Source organism: Condylura cristata, unplaced genomic scaffold (assembly GCF_000260355.1).
Source record: "Condylura cristata isolate star-nosed mole 26May11 unplaced genomic scaffold, ConCri1.0 scaffold00005, whole genome shotgun sequence".
In the NCBI taxonomy this organism is placed as follows: domain Eukaryota; kingdom Metazoa; phylum Chordata; class Mammalia; order Eulipotyphla; family Talpidae; genus Condylura; species Condylura cristata.
In genome coordinates, this window is record NW_004567106.1 from 8,347,612 (window position 1) to 8,372,213 (window position 24,602).

Genomic DNA, 24,602 nt, shown 5'->3' on the forward strand with positions numbered 1-24,602 from the left:
AAAAAAAATTGCTTTTATCTTTGGCTACTCTAGCTCTACATACAAATTGTCTTTGTGTCAACTGCTACAATCTTCTTTTTGTTTCTGTAGTTAAGTCTCTGTAGTTTTGTTTTAATAGCTTATGCAGCATTCATTAAAGAATATTAAAAAAGTTTAAAGTCATTACTGACAAGTCCAAATAATCACTATAATCAGAATTAATTAGGATTTCTTAAATTTTCTCAGCTCAATATATTGAAAATAACTTGAAAACTGGAGCAACTAGAGAATAATTTTTAAGTATTTTATCACATTCTCATTGGAGTGTATGTGTTGCTGTGTATGTGTGGGGAAGGGGTGGTTCATGATCCTGTTTAAAAAAAAGCACTTTGTTCATTCTTGTATGTTAGTGTTCTAGGATTGAGAAATATAAGGACAAGTGAAAAAGTCAAAATGCAAGTAATACAAATTGATATAACAAAAAAAATACTAGATTTGGTCATTGTGTTCTTGTTCTGTTTAGCCATTTATTGATAATCACCTTGGGCAAATAACTTAATTTGTCTTCAAATCTAGTTTGACATTCTTTACCCAATAATGTATTTCCTAACCTCTCTCCACATGCCCATTCAAAGTAAGTCTGTTATAGGCTTTTTCTAGTGTCTGTACATTGTCTTCAAAGCACTTTTTAATCTTTTGATATATTTCTGCTTATTTATATTTAATTTGTGTTTTCTACCTGGATTACAGTTCATAGGAGTAGGATTTGTATCTTCTGTTTGACTAATCACTATCTGCCCTGCCTGTAGCACAGAGTGGACACAAAAGCCTGAAAATATTTGTTAAATAAATGAATTGTAAATTACCTGTCATATGCCAGTTACTGATATCCTTAACAGATACACAGCTACACACCTCTTATAAAAAAGCCTTCTTTGAGACAATCAGGACAGGACAGGTTTTCATACCTCTTCCTTACAGATGTATAAGACTACTCAATTTATGAAACGTACACTTTTGTTTCTCACAACTCATTGAAATAATAGACTGTGCTAGACTAAAAGATCCTACTATTAGTACCTTATTTTGACTCATGACTAGCACAATGCCTGGCACATAGTAAACACTCAGTGGATATTCAAGAGACAAAACAGATTCTAATAGTAGTGTTCCTGAAGTAACATTGTAAAAACTTGGCATGTTTTTATACAGCAGTAAATCCTTTTTTTGTTTTGTTTTGTTTTGTTTTTTGGTAATGATCCCTTACAGGTTGTAAATACTGAGTTTAAGAAATAATTAAAATAATTACATTCATTTTTATGTTTGTCCTGGTCAGGTTAAAACATTTGCTTGAGATTTAAATTTATCTTGAAAGACAAGTGTATATGGACATCATATCATTCCAGTAAATCTTGTAACTATTTCCATGCCAACATATGTTAACATTTTTATCATTGGCTTCGAAGTGACAAACACAGATGGTTCTAGTCTGAATTTTCAGCATGTTTTAGAATAAATGTTTTCCCAGTAACTTAAAGTATATCATTTTCAGCATCCAATGATTAGCTAATTGAGTAACTTTTGAGGTTTTTTTTTTTTTGTGTGTGTGTGGGGTTCTGCTAGCTTGTCCCTTTTTCAGATTTAAAATAAAAATAGCTTAGGGTAGCTACAATAAATCAGATTTATTATATGATAGTGTACCTTCTTACGCTTTTACAAAACAACTCATTCTAAAAAGCTACTATGGGCATTATTTTTCTGACAGTTCAATTTTTTTTTTTTTTCTTTTTAGTTTTGGTTTTGGCTTGGTGGAGGAGAGACATAGTGAAATGGATTGTTTTGTGGCTTAAATTATTTAATTTTAAGACCATGGAGCTTTTTATATAGCAGATTTAGATATGCCTGCTTATCATCTTAGTTCTCAGATTTTGTGGAACAGTGCTTAAAGTGATTGTTTAGTGGTGACTTTTCTGTAAAATAGAAATTATCCTTTTTTTCACTCAACATGTGTTTATTGAGAACTTTTCTAGACTTTTACTGTATATCAGTGATCAAAAATCCTTACTATCACGGAGTTTACTTTACCCTTGGATTATTCTCTTGATTGTTCTGAAAAATAATGACTTTGTATAATCAGTCTTATGGGCCTAAACAGTGTCTTAGCAATTTTATGTCCTTGGAAGTGATTCATTCTAAGTATTATACCTAAACCATTCTACTTTATGTCTTAACATTTTCATTTGGATTCATATAGTAATGGATACCATTGTCTTAAGCAGAGAATTTATTTTTAAATCATTCTTATATGTAGTTTTAGTTTTTTCATTTGTTACATTTTTGTACATAGAAATAAATATTAAATACAAATTACATATAATTTACAGAGTTGGAGTTTTAAATGAAGTTTTCATGTTTGTCCTATTATCTTCTCTTTGAATGTAGTTTTTAACATGGAATTTTGAGAAGTTTCTGAAGTTAAATATAAATATCAAGAACGTCATTGTAATTATTTTTATCATATATGCATTTTTTCTGAGAAATCTTTTAAAAATTATGTTCTTAGACTTTTGATTCTAATTGTAGATGATACACAATAGTATTTCATATGGCTTATTTTTAAGAATGAATTTGCTTTGCTCCGAAGTAGTTTAAATGCATTCCAAACAGCTTAATAGTAGACAAAAAGAGGCAACTGGCCTTACATCTGTTTCTTAAGGAGATATGGTACAATAATCGGCTAGTTGCTAACTAACTGGGAAGTTAGTTAAAGGTGCTATGTTTTTATATTAAAACATTGTTATTTTTCTATATTTTTAAAAGAATATTTAGTTATGCATACAAGTGCTAGGGCACAGGCCCAAGGTGTGGGGGGGTGAGAGGGTTCACCAGAGACAGAGTGGGGACAAAACAGGCAGATCAACTGAAATATACTGCCGAGAGGAGCTGTATAGGGTTTTGTTTTTTTTTTTTAATAGAACATTTTTGTTATTATTTTTTAAGATTTTATTTATTTTGCATAGAAGAATTAGGGTGTAGGCCAGAGGTTCAGTAGGGTGGGAGCTTAAAGGATTCACCTATGACAGAGTGAGTGAGGCAGGTCTACTGAATTACACTGCTGAGGGAAGCAATGGGCCAGATAGGCAAGGTCTGATGTGCCATGTAGGTCAGCTTCCTGGACAGGGATCCAAGTGGGAGACTTTTCGCGGTGGTAGCCCTGAACCTTAACCTTAGGCCACCAGGAAGGCCCCTATTTTTCTAGGTTTAAATCCATCCAGTACAAGCCAAAGCCTGTTTCATGTGCATATATACTTGTTACCCCCATAATACTTGCCTAATCTTTCTTAATAACCTCTTGCAAGAATATCTAAAATTTTGATATAGTTTAAATTTTTGTTGTATTCATTTTGTTTGCTTTTATCAGAAATTAGCTTCTATGCCAGAGATACAAATAGCTCCTTCTTAAATAAATTTGAATAGTTAAAACCTATTAAGTAAATGATAGTATAGGTGGTAATAGGATATAACAAAAATCCCAAATATGATATGCAAATGCTAAAGAACTAGGAAGCATTATTGTTCAAAATTTAAATTATTTCTAATTTTCCCTCATTCTCAGCAAGGCAGCAGTGATCATTTCATAGCTAGATCTTCTTACATGATTCAGTTATAGTCAGCATAAATTAATAGAAAAGTCCCAGCAATTTTAGAGCAAATGCACTTAGAGCTCCTATATTTTTGTATAATTTCACATCCAGAGGTTACACTATTACCAAACAGTAATGAGAAGGCATGTTTTCCCTTATTCTAATTTTGGACTAGTTTCTTTTTTTTTTTTCAAGCATGGCATTTTCAGTTGTCAATATTTACATAGCATTCTTTATTAGAAATGCCTAGTTTCTTTGCAATTTAAGTAGTTACCTTTATATTAAGACTGTAACAATTGCCTTTATTTTATCATTATTGTAGTGCTGATTTAATCTTTTTGTAGGAAGTCACTCCAGAGCTGCTTTTATTTCAGTGATAATAGAATAAAATTATCTTTTATAGTAATGACATTATTTTTTTCTTGTAGCTCGCTCAGTTTCGGCAAAGGAAAGCTCAATCTGATGGTCATAATCTGTCTAAAAAGCAGAAGAAAAAGAGGAAAACTTCAAGCAGTAAGCATGATGTATCCTCAGACACTGCTTTGAATATTGAGCAATCACGGAGTGATGATGTATGTATCAGTAGTTCTCAAAAGGTGGGCTCAACCTTATCTGCTGAATCCACAATAATGGGGACTCTACACACTGGAGAAATTGTCAAACATGACCAAGTCACTGTTGAAGTAAGTTCTCATCCAGAATTGTAAACAGTAGTATTCTAAGTAGAAAGTTGTTACAATGGCACTACTCATTAGCACTTTGTTCAGTTTTGTGAGCTTGGTTCAGTATGTATTGAACAACTGTTGTACAGCAAAGATTGACCATTAAAAATACACGAGTGAATGTGAGTCTCTAACCTTTAGGAAATTCATTCTAGTCAGGGAGGTACATGTAAAATAAACCATGTACTCTGATTAGAGATAGAATAAAGGGGAAATCCTGAAGCAGCCTTGTGTGTGTGTTTAAGGAAAGCTTTTTGGAAGATACAACAGAACTGAGCCTTGAAGTATAAATTATATTTAGCTAGAAGCAAAAAAAGTAGGAAAGACAGTCTCTGTGATGAATCCTTATGTAGTTTACATTGGAGCACAGAATGATGTGCATTGGGTGGTGGCAGTGGTGACAGGCCTGAGCTTATATTTGGTTTGTCAAAAGTCCTCAGTTAATTACTTCTCTTCTTCTCCTTAATGATACAATTTTCTAGACTTAGGAGATGAGGGAAGAATAGAGAATTAATTGGGATGGCGGATCCTCCAACTAAGGTCATAAATACAGATTGATGAGATGATTAGGAGGAAGAATGTTAGACAAGGCGCATGGTGATTGTAGTTTAGATTATACACTAGTATATTTATGTAGACACAGGAAGATTTTTGTCTATAGGGATTTATTCCAGAGGTCAAGGCTCTGACTAGAGATTTGCTGTCCAACATACAAGAAGATCTTTTAGAGTATTACTTAGAGTTTTATTGAGCATCTTGGATATCTAGATTAATTTTTTTTTCAAATTTGGGGAGCTTCTGGCCATAAATACTTCAAATAGTCTTTCCCTTTCACTCTTCTCTTTCCATATTTCCCATTAAACATATATTATTATGTTTGATATTGTTGCACAGATTTCTGTTACTCTGTTCATTTAATTTTTTTTCCTTTTCCCCAGAATGGATAATTACAGTTGAATTGTGAGTTCTTTCTTATTTCTCCTTAAGAAGTATTAAGCCACTCTATTGAATTTTTCTTTTCATTTATTTTACTTTTATCTCTTTGGTTCTTTTGTAAGTTATCTTATGAAAGTCTGTTTGGCAAGGCATCATTCATATAATTTTCTTTACTTTTTGAAGTATTTTCATCAGTTATTTGACCATACTTAAAATAACTACTTTAAAGTCTAAAGTTCAATATCTGTTTTTCCTTAGGAACAGTTTCTACTGACTTGTTATTTTTCTTGTGTGTAGGTCTACTTTCCTTTTTCTTTTGTATATGTTAAAATTTTTTATTGAAATCTGGACATTTTAAATAATATATGACAATACTGGTGTTTGACTTGGCTTGAAAATGATTTGTTATCACTCAGCATAACAAATCATCTAGACTCTTCACTGTACGGTTTTAGCATTGTCAGTGTAAAGAGTATTTTGTTTACTATTTTAGCCCTTAGTACCACAATTTTTAGTACACAGTACATATAAATCAGTGTCTGTTTAAAAGGCATAACTTGATAAGCTGTGATAGCTTCTGTTATGAAATATTTTAGATTTAAAAAGTAACATTACATAGCACTGTGCAGCTAGTTGCAGCCATTGCAGCACAAGTTCTATCCCAAGCCAGGGAGCTGACCCACAGGGTGCAGCAGACCTCTCCTTTTTCTTCTGCTGCTCCCCTCAGCAGTGTATTCAGTAGATCTGCTTGTTCTGCTTCTCAGTCTGTCTCTAGTGAATCCTCTCAACCCCCACACTTTTGCCCTTTGCCCTAATTCTTGTATACATTAATAACTCTTTAAAAAAGTTATTAAAAAAAATAAAGAGTAACATGAGTTAGGTATCACTGCTACACTAGAATGAGGACAAGCTTATTTCTGTTCGTAGTGTCATGGAGGAGGTAGACTTGGAACTTGATCTTGAAATATGAATAAAATTTCCTTAAGCTATAGATGAGAACAGAGACAATGATGACTCTTATTTGTTGACTGAAAAGGTAAATATCTGTTTCTTTTCTTATTTATGAACCCAAGATTCCTAGAGAGGGTGAATAGTGAAAGCAGTGGAAATTTAGGCTTCCTTGTTGACTTTTCCTAGCCCTTCAAAATTGAACATTAAAAGCCTCTAAATACTGAGTTCTAGGAATGTAAGAATATAAGAAGAATGTCTTTGAAAATGTTTTGTAAGCTGTGAAGGTGAAGAATTGTTGTTCTTTAAGTTGCTATTTTCTAGCATCAAGATTTGACTTTTTTAAATAAGTTGACTTTTTTGACTTTAACATTTTAGGGCATTTATTTCAAAGCGATACAAAGGAAATTGAAGAGGAAAGGGGAGAAGTAGGCATAGTGGACTATGGTAGAGGACCAAGGGTCTCTTGATGGTGGGTGTGATGTAGTAGCATACATTTGAAGAGGTAGAATCCTTTACTTTTGAATCATGCACAGTATTGCAAACCAGTTGTTACTTTATAAAAGTATGACTAAAGTTAACTGTAAGAAAAAGATACATTAATTGACAGTGTGTCAGTCATGTTATACACTTTTAATAAACAGTTTCACTTTGGAAAATACAGCTATTGTTCATTAAAATGTTATTTTAATATTAATATGTAATGCATTGTCATGTAAAATAAATATTTTAGAAAAAAAGAGATACAAGAATTAGAGTGAGATGATAATATATTTGGTATCTGTTTTACAAAAGATTGATAATGAGTGCAAGACCATATGTGAAAATAATTCTTGATGCTTTTATATTTAGAAACATACCTCGTGATATATTTTAAATGCATTAAACCACTGTGATTAATACTCAAAAGATTTGAGTAATATTTTTACTTAGTGTTTAGTGATATTTTTATGTGAATGTTTTATCATATATTTTCAGTATGATGACGTAGTAAAGAATAATATTCAGAAAGTAGTAAAGTACAATGCTTAATAAAAGCAGAAAGCCTTAATCTAATTGTTTTTACTTTGGTTTTAGCCAGAAAGTGAAATTTCAACAACTGCAGATGATTATAGTTCAGAGGTAAGAATAAATGATTGACATGTTTTTCATAAAACTATTATTAGTTTTTCACTTCTTGAAAGTTATGCTTTATTTATTTTTATTTTTTATTTGTATACATTATTTTTCCTTTTTGTACATTGCATGCTTTCTCCTTTCGGGGTAGGCTCTGTAAACTTCCCACCACCAATTTGCCTATGCACCATCATCATAGTCTCTTGTGTTCTTCCCTCCCCTGTTTTGTCCCCTCTGTTCCTCTCCTCTGCAGTGTCTTTGATTAATAGTTACCTGTAATTTTGTTTTTTAATTTATTATAATTTTTCTGATCCCTTAACTTGTTTCCCTTACAATTCCTCCTATAAGTGAAACCATCAGATATATATATTTTTTCCTTCTGGTTTATTTCACTGATCATAATCCCTTCCAATTCTATCCATGTTGATGCAAATGACATGAGTTTATCCTCTTTGATTGCTGAATAGTATTTCATTGTGTATATATACCACATCTTCTTGATCCAGTCACCTATTTTAGGCATTTGTATTGTTTCTATATCTTACCTATTGTAAATAGTGCTGCAATAAACATAGGTGTGCGGGTATCCTTTTGAATTAATGTTTTTGTGTCTTTTGGGTAGATCCCTAGGAGTGGAATTGCTGGGTTAAATGGAAATTCTATGTTTAGTAGTTTGAGAAAACACCACACAGCTTTCCATCATGGTCAGACCAGTTTGCATTCCTGCCAGCAATGTAGGAGAGTTCCTTTTTCTTTACATCTTCACCAGAGTTTGTTGTTTCTTGTTTTTTTTGTTTTTTTTTTTAAATACATGCTACTGTCTCTGGTGTTTCATTGTGGTTTTGATTTACATCTCCTAAATAAATATTCCTGATATTGAATATTTTTTCATATCTCTGTTGGACATTTGCATTTCCTCTTCAGAGAGGTGTCTTTTTAGCTCCTTTTTTTTTTTTTTTTTTTTTTACTGGATCGTTGACTTTGTTTTTGTTATGTGAACTCTTTGTAGATCATTGTGATCAATCCCTTTTTTTGCATGCTGTGAAATAATAGTGTAGCTTTATTTTTTTGTGTGTAGCAATGTACTGTTCCTAGCATCATTTAGTGAAAAAATGGTCCTTGCTGCATACTCTTTGCACCTTTGTCAAAGGTTATTTGGCCATAAATTTGTGGGTTTATTTTTTGGTTTTCTATTTGATTCCATTGGTCTGTATGTTTTTATTTCAGTGCCATGCAGTTTTAATTATTATGATTTTGTATATAGTGCCTGGAAATGTGATATCTTTAATCTCCATTTTTTTTTGTGGTTCCATATGAATTTCATCAGTATTTGTTTTATCTCTTTGAAGAATGTCATTGAAATTTTTATTGGAATAGTGTTGAATCTGTAAGTTGCTTGCAGTACGATGGCCATTTTGATTATATTAATTCTTTTAATCCATGAGCAGAGGATAACTTCCCATTTCTTTGTGTCTTCTATTTCTTTTAACAATTTTCATAATTTTCTTTGCAGAGGTCTTTTACCTCTTTTGTTAGGTTTATTACCAAGTATTTGATTTTTTCTTTTTGTTTCAATTATAAAAAGGATGGTTTTTATGATTTCTTCTTCAGATTGATTGCATATAAGAAGGGTACTGATTTTTGTGTGTTGATTTTATATCCTGCTACTTTACTAAATTGCGTGATTATTTTGATTTGTTTTCTGTGGAGTTTTTTAGGGTTCTCTGTGTATATTATCATAACATCTCCAAATAGTGACAACTTTACTACTTCTTTCCCTATTTGGATTCCTTGTACATGTTTCTCTGGTATTATTGCTCTGACTACGAGTTCCATTATTATATTGAAAAGTAGTGGCAAGAGTGGCCATCCTTGTCTTGTTCCTGCTCTTAAAGAAAGGCCTTCATATTTTTACCATGGTAATAATACTGGCTGTGGGTTTGTCATGTATGGCTTCTATCATGTTTAGGTATATTCCTTCTGTCCAAAGAATTTTGGTGGCCTTCTTTATAAATGGATGTTGAACTTTGTCAATGCTTTCTTAGCATTTATTGATATGATCATGTGGTTTTTATTTTCTTTTTGTTGATGTGTTGGATTACATTAATTGATTTTCAGATGTTGAACCATCCTTGTACCTCTGGAATAAATCCTACTTGATCATGGTGTATTATTGTTTTGATATATTGTTGGATTCTGTTGCCAAGGATTTTAATGAGAATATTTGTGTAAGTTAGAGATTGGCCTGTAGTTTTCTTTTTTGTGTGTTGTCTTTGGCTTTGGTGTTATTAGTGTAATGTGTCATAGAATGGTGTCATAGAATGTATTTGATAGTATTCCTTAATTTTTTTAAAGAGTTTGTCTAAGATAGGCACTAGTTCATTTCTGAACTTTTGGTAGAATTCATTTTTGATGCTGTCTGTTCCTGGGCTTTTGTTTGGGGGTTGTTTTGATTATTGTTCCAATTTCATTGCCTGCAAACAAGTTAAACTATCTAGAAAAGATGGAAAAATTCTGAGAACCATACGGTCATGCAAAGCTAGATAAATAAGAAATAGAATACCTAAACAGACCTAAAATACCTTGCATGACCGTATGGTTCTCAGAATTTTTCCATCTTTTCTAGATAGTTTAACTTGTTTGCATGTAGCTGTTCATAATAATCTGTTGATTGTTTTGATTTCTACTAAGCCTGTTGTGATTTCTCCTCTTTCATTCATGGTCTTATATATTTATGTTTTCTCCCCCTCTGTATTTGTGAGCCTGGCTAGAGGTTTGTCTATGTTGATTATTTTTCAAAGAACCAACTTTGGACTTTTATTTCTTTAAGGATTTATTTATTTATGCATACAGAGCTGGAGTCCAGGCCAGAGGTGTGGGGGTGAGGGGATTCACCAGCAGTAGAGCAGGGAACAGAACAGGCAGATGTACTGAAATATACTGCTGTGGGGAACTGGTCAGGAAAGGTCTGCTGCACCATGTGGGTCAGCTCCCCGGCTGGAGATTGAACTCAGTATTGCAGTGGCTGCAGATAGCTTCATAGCATTGTGCTTTAACTTTTGTGCCATAGGAAGGGCTCTTGGATTGTTTTGTTTTAATTTCTATTATATTTATTTCTGCATTGTTCTTTTTCTAGTTCTTGAGATGGGAGATTAGGTTGTTTCTTGAGTTCTGTCTTGTTTCTTGATGCAAGTCTGTGTTGCTATGTACTTTCCTCTTATCACTGCTTTTGCTGTGTCCCATACAGTCCAGAAAGTGGTGTCCTCATTGTTGTTCGACTCAAAAGTATTTTTTAATTTCTTCTTTGATTTCCTCTCCTATTTTGAGCTCTCTCTCCACCCCTTTCCCTGCTGTGTACCTCAGATCTGTGATCTACTGCTACTTTTGTCTTCTTCCTGACCTTTGTTTGGTTTCTCTATATCAGGTATATAAAATATAAGTTAAACCATCTGATTACTTATCTTTATCCTTCTGACCTATTTCACTTAACATAATCCCATCCAGCTATATTCATGTGCTGCAGATGACATGAGTTAGCCTCTTTTTTAAAGGTTTATTAATTTATGCATACAGAACTGGGGTACAGGCCAGAGGTGCAGGAGTGGTGAGAGGATTCACCAGAGATAGAGCAGGGAGCAGGGCGAGCAAATTGAGGAAGTACACTACTGAAGCGAGCAGCGGGGACACAGGATTGGTCTGCTGAGCCATGTGGGCCACCTCCAGGGCAGGGGATCGAACTTGTACTGAAGTGTCTGCTTCTGGTTCACAGTGCTGCATCCTAAACCATTGTGCCACCAGGGAAGGCCAGAGTTTATCTTTTTTAATTGCTGAATAGTATTCCATTGTGTGTGTGTTTATACACATATACATATATACACACATATACATATACATACACACACATATAAATGTATGTACATTTATATGTACACACACACACATACCACATCTTGATCCTTTCATCTGCTCTGGGGCATTTTGGTTGTTTCCATATTTTAGATGCCTTAATTCTTACAGTTTGTCTTTCTTGATTGAAGGTGTCAGATACTTTGGTGCTTGAACTTCCTATCTTTGGGGTTCCTTAGGACTTCAGAATGTGTATTTTTCTTCGTTAAACCAAAGAAGGATATTCTTACAAGCCAGATGGCTACAGGTCAAATCATACCCCTTGAAATTTGGTTGAAATTTATATGACCATTATCTCAAGTTGGTATTGTAGAATAACATTTAGCTTTTATTGATGTAAATTTGAAAGCATAGACATCAAAAGATTGGAATTTTCAGGTTATCTTCATGAAAAATTAATTTAATAATATTAGAAATTCTTAATAGTTGTTTTGTTGCTCACAGTCTTTCAAATTAAATTGAAATGGATTATGAGGTTTAGAAAATTGTATTGAAGTCACGTATCTGTGATAACTAGTAAATATGTGTTTTGTTTTCCATTAATTATACTTTGGGAAATAAAAAAATCAAATTCTGATGTAGAACTCTTTTCCTCCCCCTCTAGTTTTTTTGAGATCTAATTCATAATTATGAATGTATACATTAAAGGTATACATTATAAATAGCATAATGGTTTGACTGACAAATATTGTGAAATGATTACCATATGTTTAATTAGGATCCATTATTTCATATCAAGACAATAGAAAAAGAAAATTTTTTCCTTATGATGAGAACTTTTAGGATTTACTCTCTTATCTCATACATCAGTGCTAGCTGTTAACCATGTTGTACATTATTTCCCCAGTATTTTTTCTTTTTTTATAATATAATAGTTTATTTTTACATCATTTTGTACATTTTTTTTTCATGTCAGTTGTAATCCCCGTGGGTTTCCCATCACCAAGTCACCCTGTGCCATCACCATAGTCCCGTGCATTTCCCTCCCTATTTTTCTAATAATAGGAAGTTTATACCTTTGACCACCTTTTTCCATTTTCTTCCACCACCCCCCACCTCTTGATAACTACGAATCTGGCCTCCTTCTTTCGAGTTTGGTGTGTATGTGTGTTTTTTTTAAAAATGGGTTCTGTTTGCAAGTGATAATGTAACAACATTTTTCTTCACCTGACTTATTTCACATAGCAAAATATCCTCTCATGTTACTGTGAAAGTCAGAAATTCTTTCGTTTGTGGCTGAATAGTATGCCACTATGCGTGCTATGTGTGTATACATATATATCATAATTTCTTTATCCATTTATATCAATGGGTACTACATACATTATATATAGCATTTTGGCCAATATACACAATATTGCTTTGAACAGGGGGGTGCAAATATCTTTCTGAGTAAATATTTTCAATTTCTTTGTTTATGTTTCCAGACGTGGAATTGCTGGATCAGATGGCAGTTCTATTTTTAATTATTTGAGGAATCTCATACAGTTCTCCATAGTGGCACCAGTTTACAGTTCTATCGACAGTGCAGAAAGGTTTCCTTTCCCTATATTATCACCAACATTAGTTGTTGCTTCTTATTATTTAAATTATTTTACTGAAGTTATACTGTATTTCAGCAACACATAGGTTTCAGATATACATTACACTTCAAAATCTGTGCATAGTTTATTATTCCCACCATAATTCTCATTTCCACCTCTCTATTTTTGGATGATGTTCATTCTAACTGGTGTGAGATGATACTTCATGGAAGTTTTGATAGGCATCTCTCTGATGATGACTAACATTAGTGATGTTGAAAATCTTTTCATTTACCTACCTGTTGGCCATTCATTTATGTCCTTTGGAAAAGCATCTGTTTGGATCTTTCATTTATAATTGAATTACTTTATTTTTTGGTTTTGCTTTGCTATTGAGTTCTTTTTGTATTTCAGAAATTAACTATCAGATTTATGACTTACAAATATATTTTCTCATCTGTAAATGGCCTTTTTCATTTTGTTGATTGTATGGAAGCTTTCTAGTTCTATATATTTTCACTCGTTTCATTTTGGTTTTGTTGGATGTACTTTAGATCTTATATCAAGAAAAATTTTTGCCAAGACACGTGTGAAGGATCTTTTTTCCTATGTTTTCTCTTAGGAGTTTCTTCATTTCAAGGTTTGCATTTAAGTCTTTAATCCATTTTGAGTTTAAATTTGGTGTAAGATAGGAATCTGATTCATTCTTTTATTATGAATATCCATTTTTCCCCAGAACTATTTATTAAGGAGACTGTCCTTTTGTCATTGAGTGACACCTTTGTGAAACAATAGTTGACACCGTACATATATGTTTCGATTTACTTCTCGATTCTCCATTCTGATTCATTGATCTATTTTTTTATGCCAATGTTATATAGTTTTGATTACTGTAATTTTAAAATATATGATATCAGGACCTTCCTGATGGCACAGTGGGTTAAAATCAGTGCTATCAAGCTATCATCAGCCATTGCAGCATGAGTTCCATCCCCAACCAGGGAACTGACCCAAATGGCAAAACAAATCTCTCTTGTCTTGTCCACTATTCCCTTTCACCAGTGTATTTCAGTAGATCCACCTGTTCTGCGCACCACTCTGTGTCTGATGAATAATCTCACCACCTGCACCTCTGGCAGTTCTTGTATGGATGAATAAATAAAAATAAAATTTAAAAAAATTATGATAACTAGGAAGTATGTTGCCTCCTGCTTTTTTTTTTTTTTTCCAGATTTACTGTAGCTATTCAGGAAAAAACATGTGAGGATTTTTTCCCCTACTCTTGTAAAACATTGCATTGCAATTTTGGTAGAGATTGCATTGAATCTGATGATAGATTTTGCTATATTGACATTTGAACAGTGTTAATTCTTCCAATCTGTTTATAAAGGATATAAAGAACCCAGGCTCTTACTAAGCGTTTCTAAATATGAATCTAATACTAATGCTGGGATAGTATGTCTTATGTATTTCCGTGGTAAAATTCACTATTTTGGACTATATTAAAAAGAATTTAAATAATAAAGATGTAAGTGGGAATGATATTCATTTTTGTACTATTGGGGAAGAGAGGGACTTGTTACATAGCTCTGAAATTAATCCCATTCGGTTTAACCCTGGAGACATATACTGTTATTTTCCTTCACCACAAAAATGTCTGATAGAGACAGGCATTAAAACATTAAGTAAAATGACATACTACATCCATCTGAGTTGCATGATTGTCATTGTACTTCTCCGACAGGAAAGCTCCTCGAGAAGTGTTCTTCATCTCTTCCTACATCTTGACTTGCTTACCAGCCTGCGTAAATTTGTACCAGTAAACAATTTGAAAATAGATAGTACTTATAATCAAAAGATAATCATTTAGATGATTTTAAAGCAGTGTTTTCTAGAAGAGCATCTTGTAACTTGAGGTTTATAATTATTCCTTAGAAGACAAAATAGAAACTATATTTAGAACTTTTTTCACTTAAGTGAAAAATAGTGTTTTTTGCATTGTAAGCATTCAAATATCTGAGGAATAACTGGCTTTTGAAATGTTTAGATATTTAATAAACAGTATCTTTTAAATACTGACATTTAATCATTGTATCTGTTTTGGTCAGTGAGATGTTTTCTCTAGGCATAAAGAAACGCATGAATATGGAGAGCATAAATGTAATTGTTAACTTTAAATTCAATTATATCTAAAGTCATAACATATCAGGAAATTGTTTTCATGCAGGTAAATGGTTGCAGTTTTGTGATGAGAACAGAAAAGTCAACAAATTTATTAAGGGTACAGTATTTAAAACTACTCACAGTACTAATGTTTATACTGTTTAAAAACATCTGGCTTACTAACAAAGTTTCTCTCTGCATGTAATCCTTTTGTGTGATTTTTAAAAAATCCTTTTAATGTTTCACAAAACAAAGTTACTTGCCTTTTGTTAAAAAGCAATTTAATAGAATTTGAAGATCTCTGTTTTTGTTCTCAAGGTATATATCACATTAAAAGTAAGTTTCCATTACCAGGAAACTTACAAGTGATGAATGGTGTTTTAAAGTGAACTTTGCTATGCATCTCAGTGAATCCTTCTTGAGAAATGTTGCTACTATTCAGTTATTTAAAATATTGCTTTCATTTAGGAAGAAGAATTTGGTGTTGATGATTCTTTTTCTGAACATGGAGCACAGTACAGTCAGACTCACCTGGAGATGATGGAAAATGAACTGACTATGAAACAACATGAAATTGAAGAACTAAGCAGAGAATTGGAAGAAATGAGGGCCACCTATGGGACTGAAGGACTGCAGCAGGTATTTACCTTATGTGGACTTTGATTTATTAATCACAAAAACAAAAATGGAAAATTTGAATGATAACTTTTATACATTCTTTAAAGATGAGGTTTTTAAGTGGTAACCTAAAGTCAGCTCATGAACAGCCTTTTTGGTAGCTAGAAGTCCATAAGTAAACTCTTAGCTTGATGGATAACAAGGCAGAATCACTTCAGTAGAACAGATGTCTTTATAATTAACCTGAGAGAAAATTGTGGTGCAATCACATCAAAATATCATGAATCACATTCATTAAAAATCTTAGCATATACTTCTGAAGTAACATCTTATGGTTAAAGTGACATCTGTGTTTGTGGAAGTTAGTAAAACAAGGCAAAATAGGACTTGGATACACATGACACAGTACATTTCACTCTCATCCTCTCCAGACACAAAATGCATATTCTCTCAGTCTGCAAGTGTATTGCCTAGGAACGTGAGGCATCCCTAAACATAAAGGTACTTTTTCTTCTAGGAGTAGATATATAGGTAATGTGTTTTATTCCTTAGTGCAGATAATTTTTTTAAGTTGATTTGAAAACCAATTCTTACAAACTAATAGCTTTTAAATATGGAAAAGATTGTTTACAAATTGTAATGGTTCTGCCAACAAGTTCTGAATATCATATTTTTGAAGAACAGTTACCTATAATAATAAATTTTGCATAAATGTCTAACACTATTTTCACTGATTTCTTAGTTACAAGAATTTGAAGCGGCCATTAAACAAAGAGATGGCATCATAACCCAGCTAACTGCTAATTTACAACAAGCAAGAAGAGAAAAGGATGAAACAATGAGAGAATTTCTAGAATTGACAGAACAAAGTCAGAAATTACAAATTCAATTCCAGCATGTAAGTAGTATTTATAACAAATTACTAGGTTTTTATTTATAATTTTTTTTCACAGTTCTAGAACACTTTTAAATGTATTTAAAAGCTAATTGCTTTTTGTATATCATGTTGGAGATAATAGTAGACACCTTTTGTTAATAGTCTTATTATTTAACTCAAACTTGTGTGGTTTCTCACTGTTACTTTCTTTGTACTTTTTCCTTAACTGGATTTCTGCAGAAATTAACCTATAGTCCTGTCCTACCTTTGCTAATCCCAGTATAATTTTATTTTAGTTAAGTTTTAAACTGTTAATTAATATATCGCACTTTAAGTAGAGCCATAGAAATTTAATTGGTATTAATCAAGGTTTCTGCTGCCAAGTGACAGCCAGACTTCTGAAATGGATTAAAAAGAGGCCACAAATTATTGGAAACTTCCAGACCCCATTTCTTTCTGCGTGTCTATCTCAATCTTCTTTCTATCACTAGACTGCTTACTCTTAGGAAAGGCACATCTTTTTGGTTTAGCTTAGATGATATGCCCATATTCATTTGATCAATTATTGCAGCATGTTTGCTGGTGTCTTGAGTCTGTGAACCCAGCACAATTCCCAGAAAAGAACTGTGAACTCAGTATACCTCAAAAGATGTTTATTCCTTGGTGCTATAACTTACAAATTTAATACTTTGGGTTTTCTTTCTGTTTTCAAGTTACAGGCCAGTGAAACTCTGAGAAACAGCACTCACAGTAGCACAGCTGCAGATTTATTGCAAGCCAAACAACAGATTCTTACTCATCAGCAACAGCTGGAAGAACAAGACCATCTATTAGAAGATTATCAGAAAAAGAAAGAAGACTTCACAATACAAATTAGTTTCTTACAAGAGAAAATTCGAGCATATGAAATGGTATGTATGTTTATGTTCAGGAAGTCAGTCTTCAATAACTTTGCAGTTAATTTTAATGCGGGTATTTTTTGTTATGTACATGAGTCACAAAATTTTCTAATTAAGAAAGCTTTTTAAGTCTGTAAAATAATTTATTTCAAAAGCATTTGGGAATTTCACATTGATGGTTTTACAATAATAATTAGTAAGTTAATGGAATTGATTAGCTTATATTAAACTGAATTTTCAGAAGAATTTAGCTTTATAGCCAACTTTCTCTGTTTGTCTTTTCATCTAAAGGTATTTCTATTTATTTTTAACTATGCTTATGAATATCTGAAACATTTTCATAACAAAGGAAAATTTTACAGATTTTAATTGGAAAAAAAATGTATTCAGTTCTCTATTCATGGTAACTATATTGTAATTATAGCTATGTAAAAAAAAGTTTCTTCCAAGAAGAAATTTCTGCTGTAGTATTTGCTCACAAGCAGTGTTAGGTACACAAGTCTGGTATTTCATTGACTTAGAAAAAATTGAGGGGCAAGCCTGGCACTTACTTCTTACAAAATTATATAAAAAGCAGACTGCTGTCAGCCTTTTGGTAATGGAGTTAATTGATAGGTGTTGCCAGAAGCTAAAAAATGTCATCTTTTTTCTCTTTAAAGGAGCAAGATAAAAACGTACATCGCTCAAATAAAGACATACAGGAAAAGGAGGCAATCATTGAAGAATTAAATACAAAAATAATAGAAGAAGAAAGAAAAGCACTTGAGGTAAAGGATAAAGTAGCAGCTGCAGACAGATTACTAGAAGAATTACAAGAGCAAGTTATACAAAAGAACCAAGAGATAAAAAATATAAAATTAGAGTTGACTAATTCCAAGCAAAAAGAACGACAGTGTTCTGAGGAAATAAAACAATTAATGGGTATAGTTGAAGAATTGCAGAAGAAAAATCATAAAGATAGCCGGTTTGAAACTGATATCCTACAAAGAATGGAACAAGAAACACAAAGAAAGTTAGAACAACTCCAGGCAGAGCTGGATGAGATGTATGGTCAACAGATAGTGCAAATGAAACAGGAGTTAATAAAACAACATATGTCACAGATAGATGAACTTAAAACACTACATAAGAGAGAAATGGAGAATGCTTTAAGAACACATCCAAATATTACAGTTAATGAAGATCAGATAAAATTAATGAATATGGCAATTAATGAACTAAATATAAAACTGCAAGATACTATCTCTCAAAAGGAAAAACTCAAGGAAGAAGTAGGAGTAATTTCAGGAGAAAAATCTGCTTTACAGAAACAGCTTGAAGACCTTTTTGAAGAACTGAGCTTTTCAAGAGACCAGGTTCAGAGAGCTAGGCAGACAATAGCTGAACAAGAAAACAAACTCAATGAAGCACTTAAGTCCCTTAGTACAGTAGAAGATTTGAAAGCTGAGATTGTTTCTGCATCTGAATCCAGGAAGGAACTAGAGTTAAAACATGAAGCAGAAGTTACAAATTATAAAATAAAACTTGAAATGTTAGAAAGAGAAAAGAATGCTGTCTTAGATAGAATGGCTGAATCACAAGAAGCAGAGTTAGAGAGGCTGAGAACACAGCTTCTGTTTAGTCATGAAGAAGAACTTTCCAAACTGAAGGAAGGTTTAGAAATTGAACATCAAATAAATATTGAAAAACTTAAAGATAACTTAGGCATTCACTATAAACAGCAGATTGATGGCTTACAGAATGAAATGAGTCAAAAGATAGAAACCATGCAGTTTGAAAAAGACAATTTGATAACTAAGCAGAATCAATTAATTTTGGAAATTTCAAAGCTAAAAGATTTACAGCAGTCTCTTGTGAATTCACAATCAGAAGAAATGACTCTTCAAATCAATGAACTTCAAAAAGAAATTGAAATACTCAGACAAGAAGAAAATGAAAAAGGTACCCTTGAACAAGAAGTTCAAGAATTACAACTTAAAACTGAACTACTGGAGAAACAAATGAAAGAAAAAGAGAATGACCTTCAAGAAAAATTTGCACAGCTTGAAGCAGAGAATAACATTCTTAAAGATGAAAAGAAAGCCCTTGAAGACATGTTGGAAATAACTATTCCTGTTAACCAGGAAGAAAGATTAATTTTCATAGATTCCATTAAATCCAAATCCAAAGATGGTAGCTGGCAAAAAGAAATTGAAGAACTTGCTAAAGCAAATAAACATCTCAAAGAACAGTGTATTGAGCTGACAAGAGAGATTGAAATGCAAAAGAATACTTTTTCCTTTGCTGAAAAAAATTTTGAAGTCAACTATCAGGAGTTACAGGAAGATTATGCTTGCCTTCTCAAGGTAAAAACTGATTTAGAAGACAGTAAAAACAAGCAAGAAATAGAGTATCAAAGTAAGCTTAAAGCACTTAGTGAAGAGCTTCATTTGCAAAGAACAAATCCAACTATAGTGAAAATGAAAAGTTCAGTCTCTGATGATGACAAAATTTTTATCACAGAATCAGAAATTGGTGAGGTTGTTGAGAAAGATACAACAGAACTTATGGAAAAGCTTGAAGTAACCAAGCGAGAAAAGTTAGAACTATCGGAGAGACTGTCTGATCTTTCTGAACAATTAAAACAGAAACATGGTGAGATTAGTTTTCTAAATGAGGAAGTTAAATCTTTAAAGCAAGAGAAGGAACAAATTTTATTGAGATGTAGAGAGCTAGAAATCATACTTAACCACAAGAGGACAGATGTAAAGGTGTATGATACTCCACTAAGCTCTTTAAAAGATGGAGTCCTGACTCTGACAAGCCGTGAATCTGGAAAATCCATTATTAAAACAAATAAAGATTTTGGTGAAGAATTGAAAATAGTGGAGGAAGATAAAATTCCTTTGGAAAATTTAAATATTGGGAATGAAAATAAAGAAGAGAAGTTGTTTTCTGATCATTTTCCATCAGTGACAAGTGAATTATTGCATGGGGCAGATGAACCAAGTGAAAATGACAAACTTCAGTGGGAACTTAGGGTACTTAAATCAGAACAGGTATGTTTACTATTTTATACATGCCAAATTAAAATGAAAATACGTTTATTTCATACTAAAGCTATTTTCATCTTCATAAAACAAATTTATAAGAGAGTACAAATGAATGCTATAATGTGACTCTTTGTTCCTATCTTTTATTTATCATTCTGTTTTTTTTTTTAATGGCTTTGCCTTTCAGATAATCTGCTATACATTCTGTTCAGGAAATAAAATACAGTAATGCATTCCCACTTAGTTTAGAAAGGCAAGAATTCGAAAACTCTTGAGAATTTGAGCTTTAGGAAAGTTGTTTTGTAATATTTTGTTGCATCCCAAAGATTGCTTTTAGAGTTTCATTTTTATGCTGGTGTTGGTTCCACTACTGAAAGTTAACTTTTAAGACTGTTTAATGTCTTATTTAATTCAGTAGTTAACGGAACGTTATTTTTCCTGCGGGGAAAATGCTTAATTTAAGCCATTAAATTTTTTGTTCCTGTTATACTTTAAAAAGGATTGGAGAGGAAGAATATTCTAAATATAGCGAAAGAATACATATAATAAATATAATTTATCACTCCTGACAATTTACATTTGCCATATACTAATATTAGAAATGCAGGGAAATTTCACTGTATATTTTTATAATACTGCACTAAAACGTATGTGTTTCTTCATTTAGGTAATGAATATTTATCAAATCTCTTGTGGCATAGGAGTATAGTTGTACTAAGGAAGAGATTATTGCTGTTCTCAAAGAGTGCATTTTATAGTCAGTGAGTGAGGCAAACAGGAGACAAGGAAACAAGTTGAGAATTAGAAATAGTAACAAACCCTGTGACAAAAACAAAACAGGTAATGTGTTAGGGAATGGTGGGTAGGGGTTGTGGTAGGCATTAAAATACTAAGTTAGGAAAGATCTCTTAGGAGAATTGGTATTTGAACTTTGATCTCAATATCAGAAGCCTACCACATGAAAATCAAAGTAATTGTGAAGATATAATTAACTTTGAGGAACAGAGGGAAGGAAGGTATTGTTGAATTTGAGATATAGAGAGAATAGAAGAAAAGTTTGAAGAAGGAAGAGAACATCTAGGAGAGGCTTACAGAAGTTTATAAGATGTTGATATTTTATTCCTTATACAATAGGAAGCCACTAAAGTTTTCTCATTACTTCATTTATAATTGTACAGCAAGTGTAAAGATATTTCTATATTTTAATAACCTCAGTAGAGTTCAGAAATTCAAATTCCTTAACTATTAATGCTTTGGTAAATATTTGAGGTTGTGTGGTTTTAATTTAATTAGTACTAAAAGTGACTGAGATCATTTAAATTGTTTCAAAAAGCACTGTGATGGGTTTCTGAACTTAATGCTATCAAAATAGTCAGATTTTGGACAGTGTTTGATTTCCCCCACAGCTGTAGTCTCCTTAGTTCTCCTACCACCATAGCATGTGAGCTCTATCACCACAGAATGGTTCTTTTTTTGATCACTGAGTATTATTCAATTCTGTATATACACCATATCTTCTTGATTCATTCATCTGTTTTGGGGGCACTTAAGTTGTTTCCATACCTTGACTGTTGTATATACTGCTGCAGTAAACATAGGGGAACAGATTTCCTATTGAAATAGTGTTTTTGTATCCTTTGGGTAGATTTCTAGAAGTAGAATCTTTGGATCATACAGTAGATCCATTTTAGTGTTTTGAAGGAACCTCCACAGTGACTGAACTAGTTTATATGCCCACCATTTACTGCAGTATGTAAAAAAAAATTAGGTATACTCCAGTCGATATCCAGAAAGAAAATAGACAAAGTGTGGTATATTCATATGAATGTATTTTTATAGTACCAAAATTAGAATAATTTAGCATGTATGGACATGGTTAGATTGCAGTAACATTGAGAGAAAGACAATTTACAAAGTAAATACCATATATGTAAATGCTTAAAAACCCAAAATACTGTTAACATGCTACTGAATTTTTTGCCCTCCAGCACACAGACAAGTCCAGGAAAGAGATTCAAATCAAGATTCAAGCAGTAGAATATTTTATTCCTTGAACAGAATCAAGACAGCTCATGTTCTAAATGCCTTCTCCTTGTATTGGAGAGAAACAGGGACTTATACAGAAGATTACTAAAGAGGGGAGAGAGACTAGAGTCAGTATCAGAATTTTAGAAAAGTAAGCAGTGACTTCTAGGAACTACTTCTCTAACCCTTTTTCTTCCAGGTTTGTTCTTAACCAGATTTGTCATAGTATTGGTGAGTGTGTTTTTTACTATAATGAGGCTGTGGCTTAAATTCTGTCTTACATCTGTACCATCTTAGTCTCAGTCTACCTTGGCTGATTTTCTCTGGTTTTGTCTATTAAAAAAAAAAAAAGACAAGAACAAGGTCCAACAGACGACAAGGAGGAGGAACGTATGGTTTCCTCAGTAGCAAGCAGATTTATTGAGAAGTCATTATTATTGTAAATGGACTGGACTTAAAATATTTTTTATAATGATTGCCTCTGGGGAAAGAATCATGGGAACATTGTGGATTAAATTTTATCTGTTTTATTTCTCTACCATAAAAGGGGGAAGAGAAATGAGAGCATGGTGAAGATAAAATATTTGTATTTGTTAATTTCGGGTGCAATAATTTTATTAGATTTATCTTTGAACTTCTCTTTAAGTATTGCTTTTTTGTTTATTTTTTAAAAAGATTTATTTATGCATACAGAACTGGGATACCGGCCAGAGGTATAGGGACGCTGAGAGGATTCACCAGAGACAGGGTGGGGGACAGAATAGGCTGAATGATGAAGTACACTGCTGAGGGGGAGCAGTGGGCGGGTCAGGAGAGCTCTGTCATGCCATGTGGGTCACCTCTGGGTTGGGGTAGGGATCGAGCTCATGCTGAAGTGGCTTCAGCAATTAGTGTTGTGCTTTAACCTCTGCATCATCAGGGAGGGCCCAAGTATTGCTTTTAAACCAAAGCCAAGGATGAGGCTAAACTAACTATACTAGTTAAACAAAATGTATCATAAACTTGAGGTGATGAAAACAAAATGAAAAAGGAAAAAAGACTTCTCATAGGAAGTTTTAAAATATGATTTTGTATATTATTCCCTTGTATGCAGTATATGCAGAGGAACAGAAGTTGGATTATTTGTCATTTAAAAATTTTCTGATGTGTATATATATTTACTTTAAGAATGATTTAAGGCTACAGATGGAAGCTCAACGTATATGCCTCCCTCTGGTCTATTCAACTCATGTGGATCAAGTTCGTGAATATATGGAAAATGAAAAAGATAAAGCTCTTTGCAGTCTTAAAGAGGAACTTATTTCTGCTCAAGAGGAAAAGATCAAGGAACTTCAGAAAATACAACAACTAGAGCTGCAGAATATAAAAATACAAGAAACAGGTACATGGTTTCTAACTATAGAACCTATAGAGAAAAGTAACTATATCCCAGGCCTAGAGTCATTAGTTTATTTAATCACTTGCATATTCATTTAAGTGCTTGAGAAATCAAAAATCGTTGAATCATTTTCTCACAGGAAGTAATAATGCAGTGAGAAAACAATATAAAATAAACTCTTGGAAAACAGTACGACAACTACTTGATAGGAGAAGAAATAGAAATAATGAAAGGAGAGCAGAAAACTTTAGTACTTTCTGGGAGAATAAGTAGGGTTATGGCAGTGAGCCGAAATAGGAAGTTTGGATTTTGGGAAGGGCTTGTGTCTTAAGGAAATGTAAGAGACTTTTCCATTTTGAAGAAATGAGAACTCAGTATGTGGAAAAGTAGGGGGGCTATAACTGGAAAGACTTGCAGGGTTTTTTTTTGTTTTTTTTTTTGTTTTTTTTTTTAAGATTTATTTATTCATACAGAACTGGGGTAAAGGCCAGAGGAGCAGGGCGGTGAAGGGATTCAGCAGAGGGGGGGGAGCAGAACGGGCAGATTGATGAAGTACACTGCTGAGGGGAGCTGTGGGCTGGTTAGGAGAGGTCTGTGCACCCTGTGGATCATTTCTGGGGCAGGGGATTGAACTCATACTGAAGTGGCTTTAGCGTCTTAATGCTGTGCTTTAACCCACTGGCCACCAGGGAGCACCCAGATTTGTAAGATTTTAACCAGAAAAACCATTATATATCTTTACTAAAGCATGGTTCACCTTTATGCTATTCATAAGGAGACATGCCAGATTTTATTTTCTTTCTTAAAATTTATTAATTTAAATATTTAAATCTTTA

At 32.8% G+C, this 24,602-nt stretch overlaps 1 protein-coding gene across 1 annotated transcript in view; it reads left to right on the top strand.

Annotated features, from left to right (window-relative positions):
• Positions 1-24,602, top strand: part of AKAP9 (A kinase (PRKA) anchor protein 9) — a 126,290-nt gene that overhangs the window by 10,714 nt on the left and 90,974 nt on the right. Inside the window, exons 2-9 of the mRNA XM_012720920.1 lie at positions 4,052-4,306; positions 7,307-7,351; positions 15,002-15,055; positions 15,406-15,576; positions 16,298-16,453; positions 17,146-17,343; positions 17,991-20,369; positions 23,556-23,769. Coding sequence (XP_012576374.1) covers positions 4,052-4,306; positions 7,307-7,351; positions 15,002-15,055; positions 15,406-15,576; positions 16,298-16,453; positions 17,146-17,343; positions 17,991-20,369; positions 23,556-23,769 — 3,472 coding nt within the window. The remainder of the gene's footprint in view (positions 1-4,051; positions 4,307-7,306; positions 7,352-15,001; positions 15,056-15,405; positions 15,577-16,297; positions 16,454-17,145; positions 17,344-17,990; positions 20,370-23,555; positions 23,770-24,602) is intronic.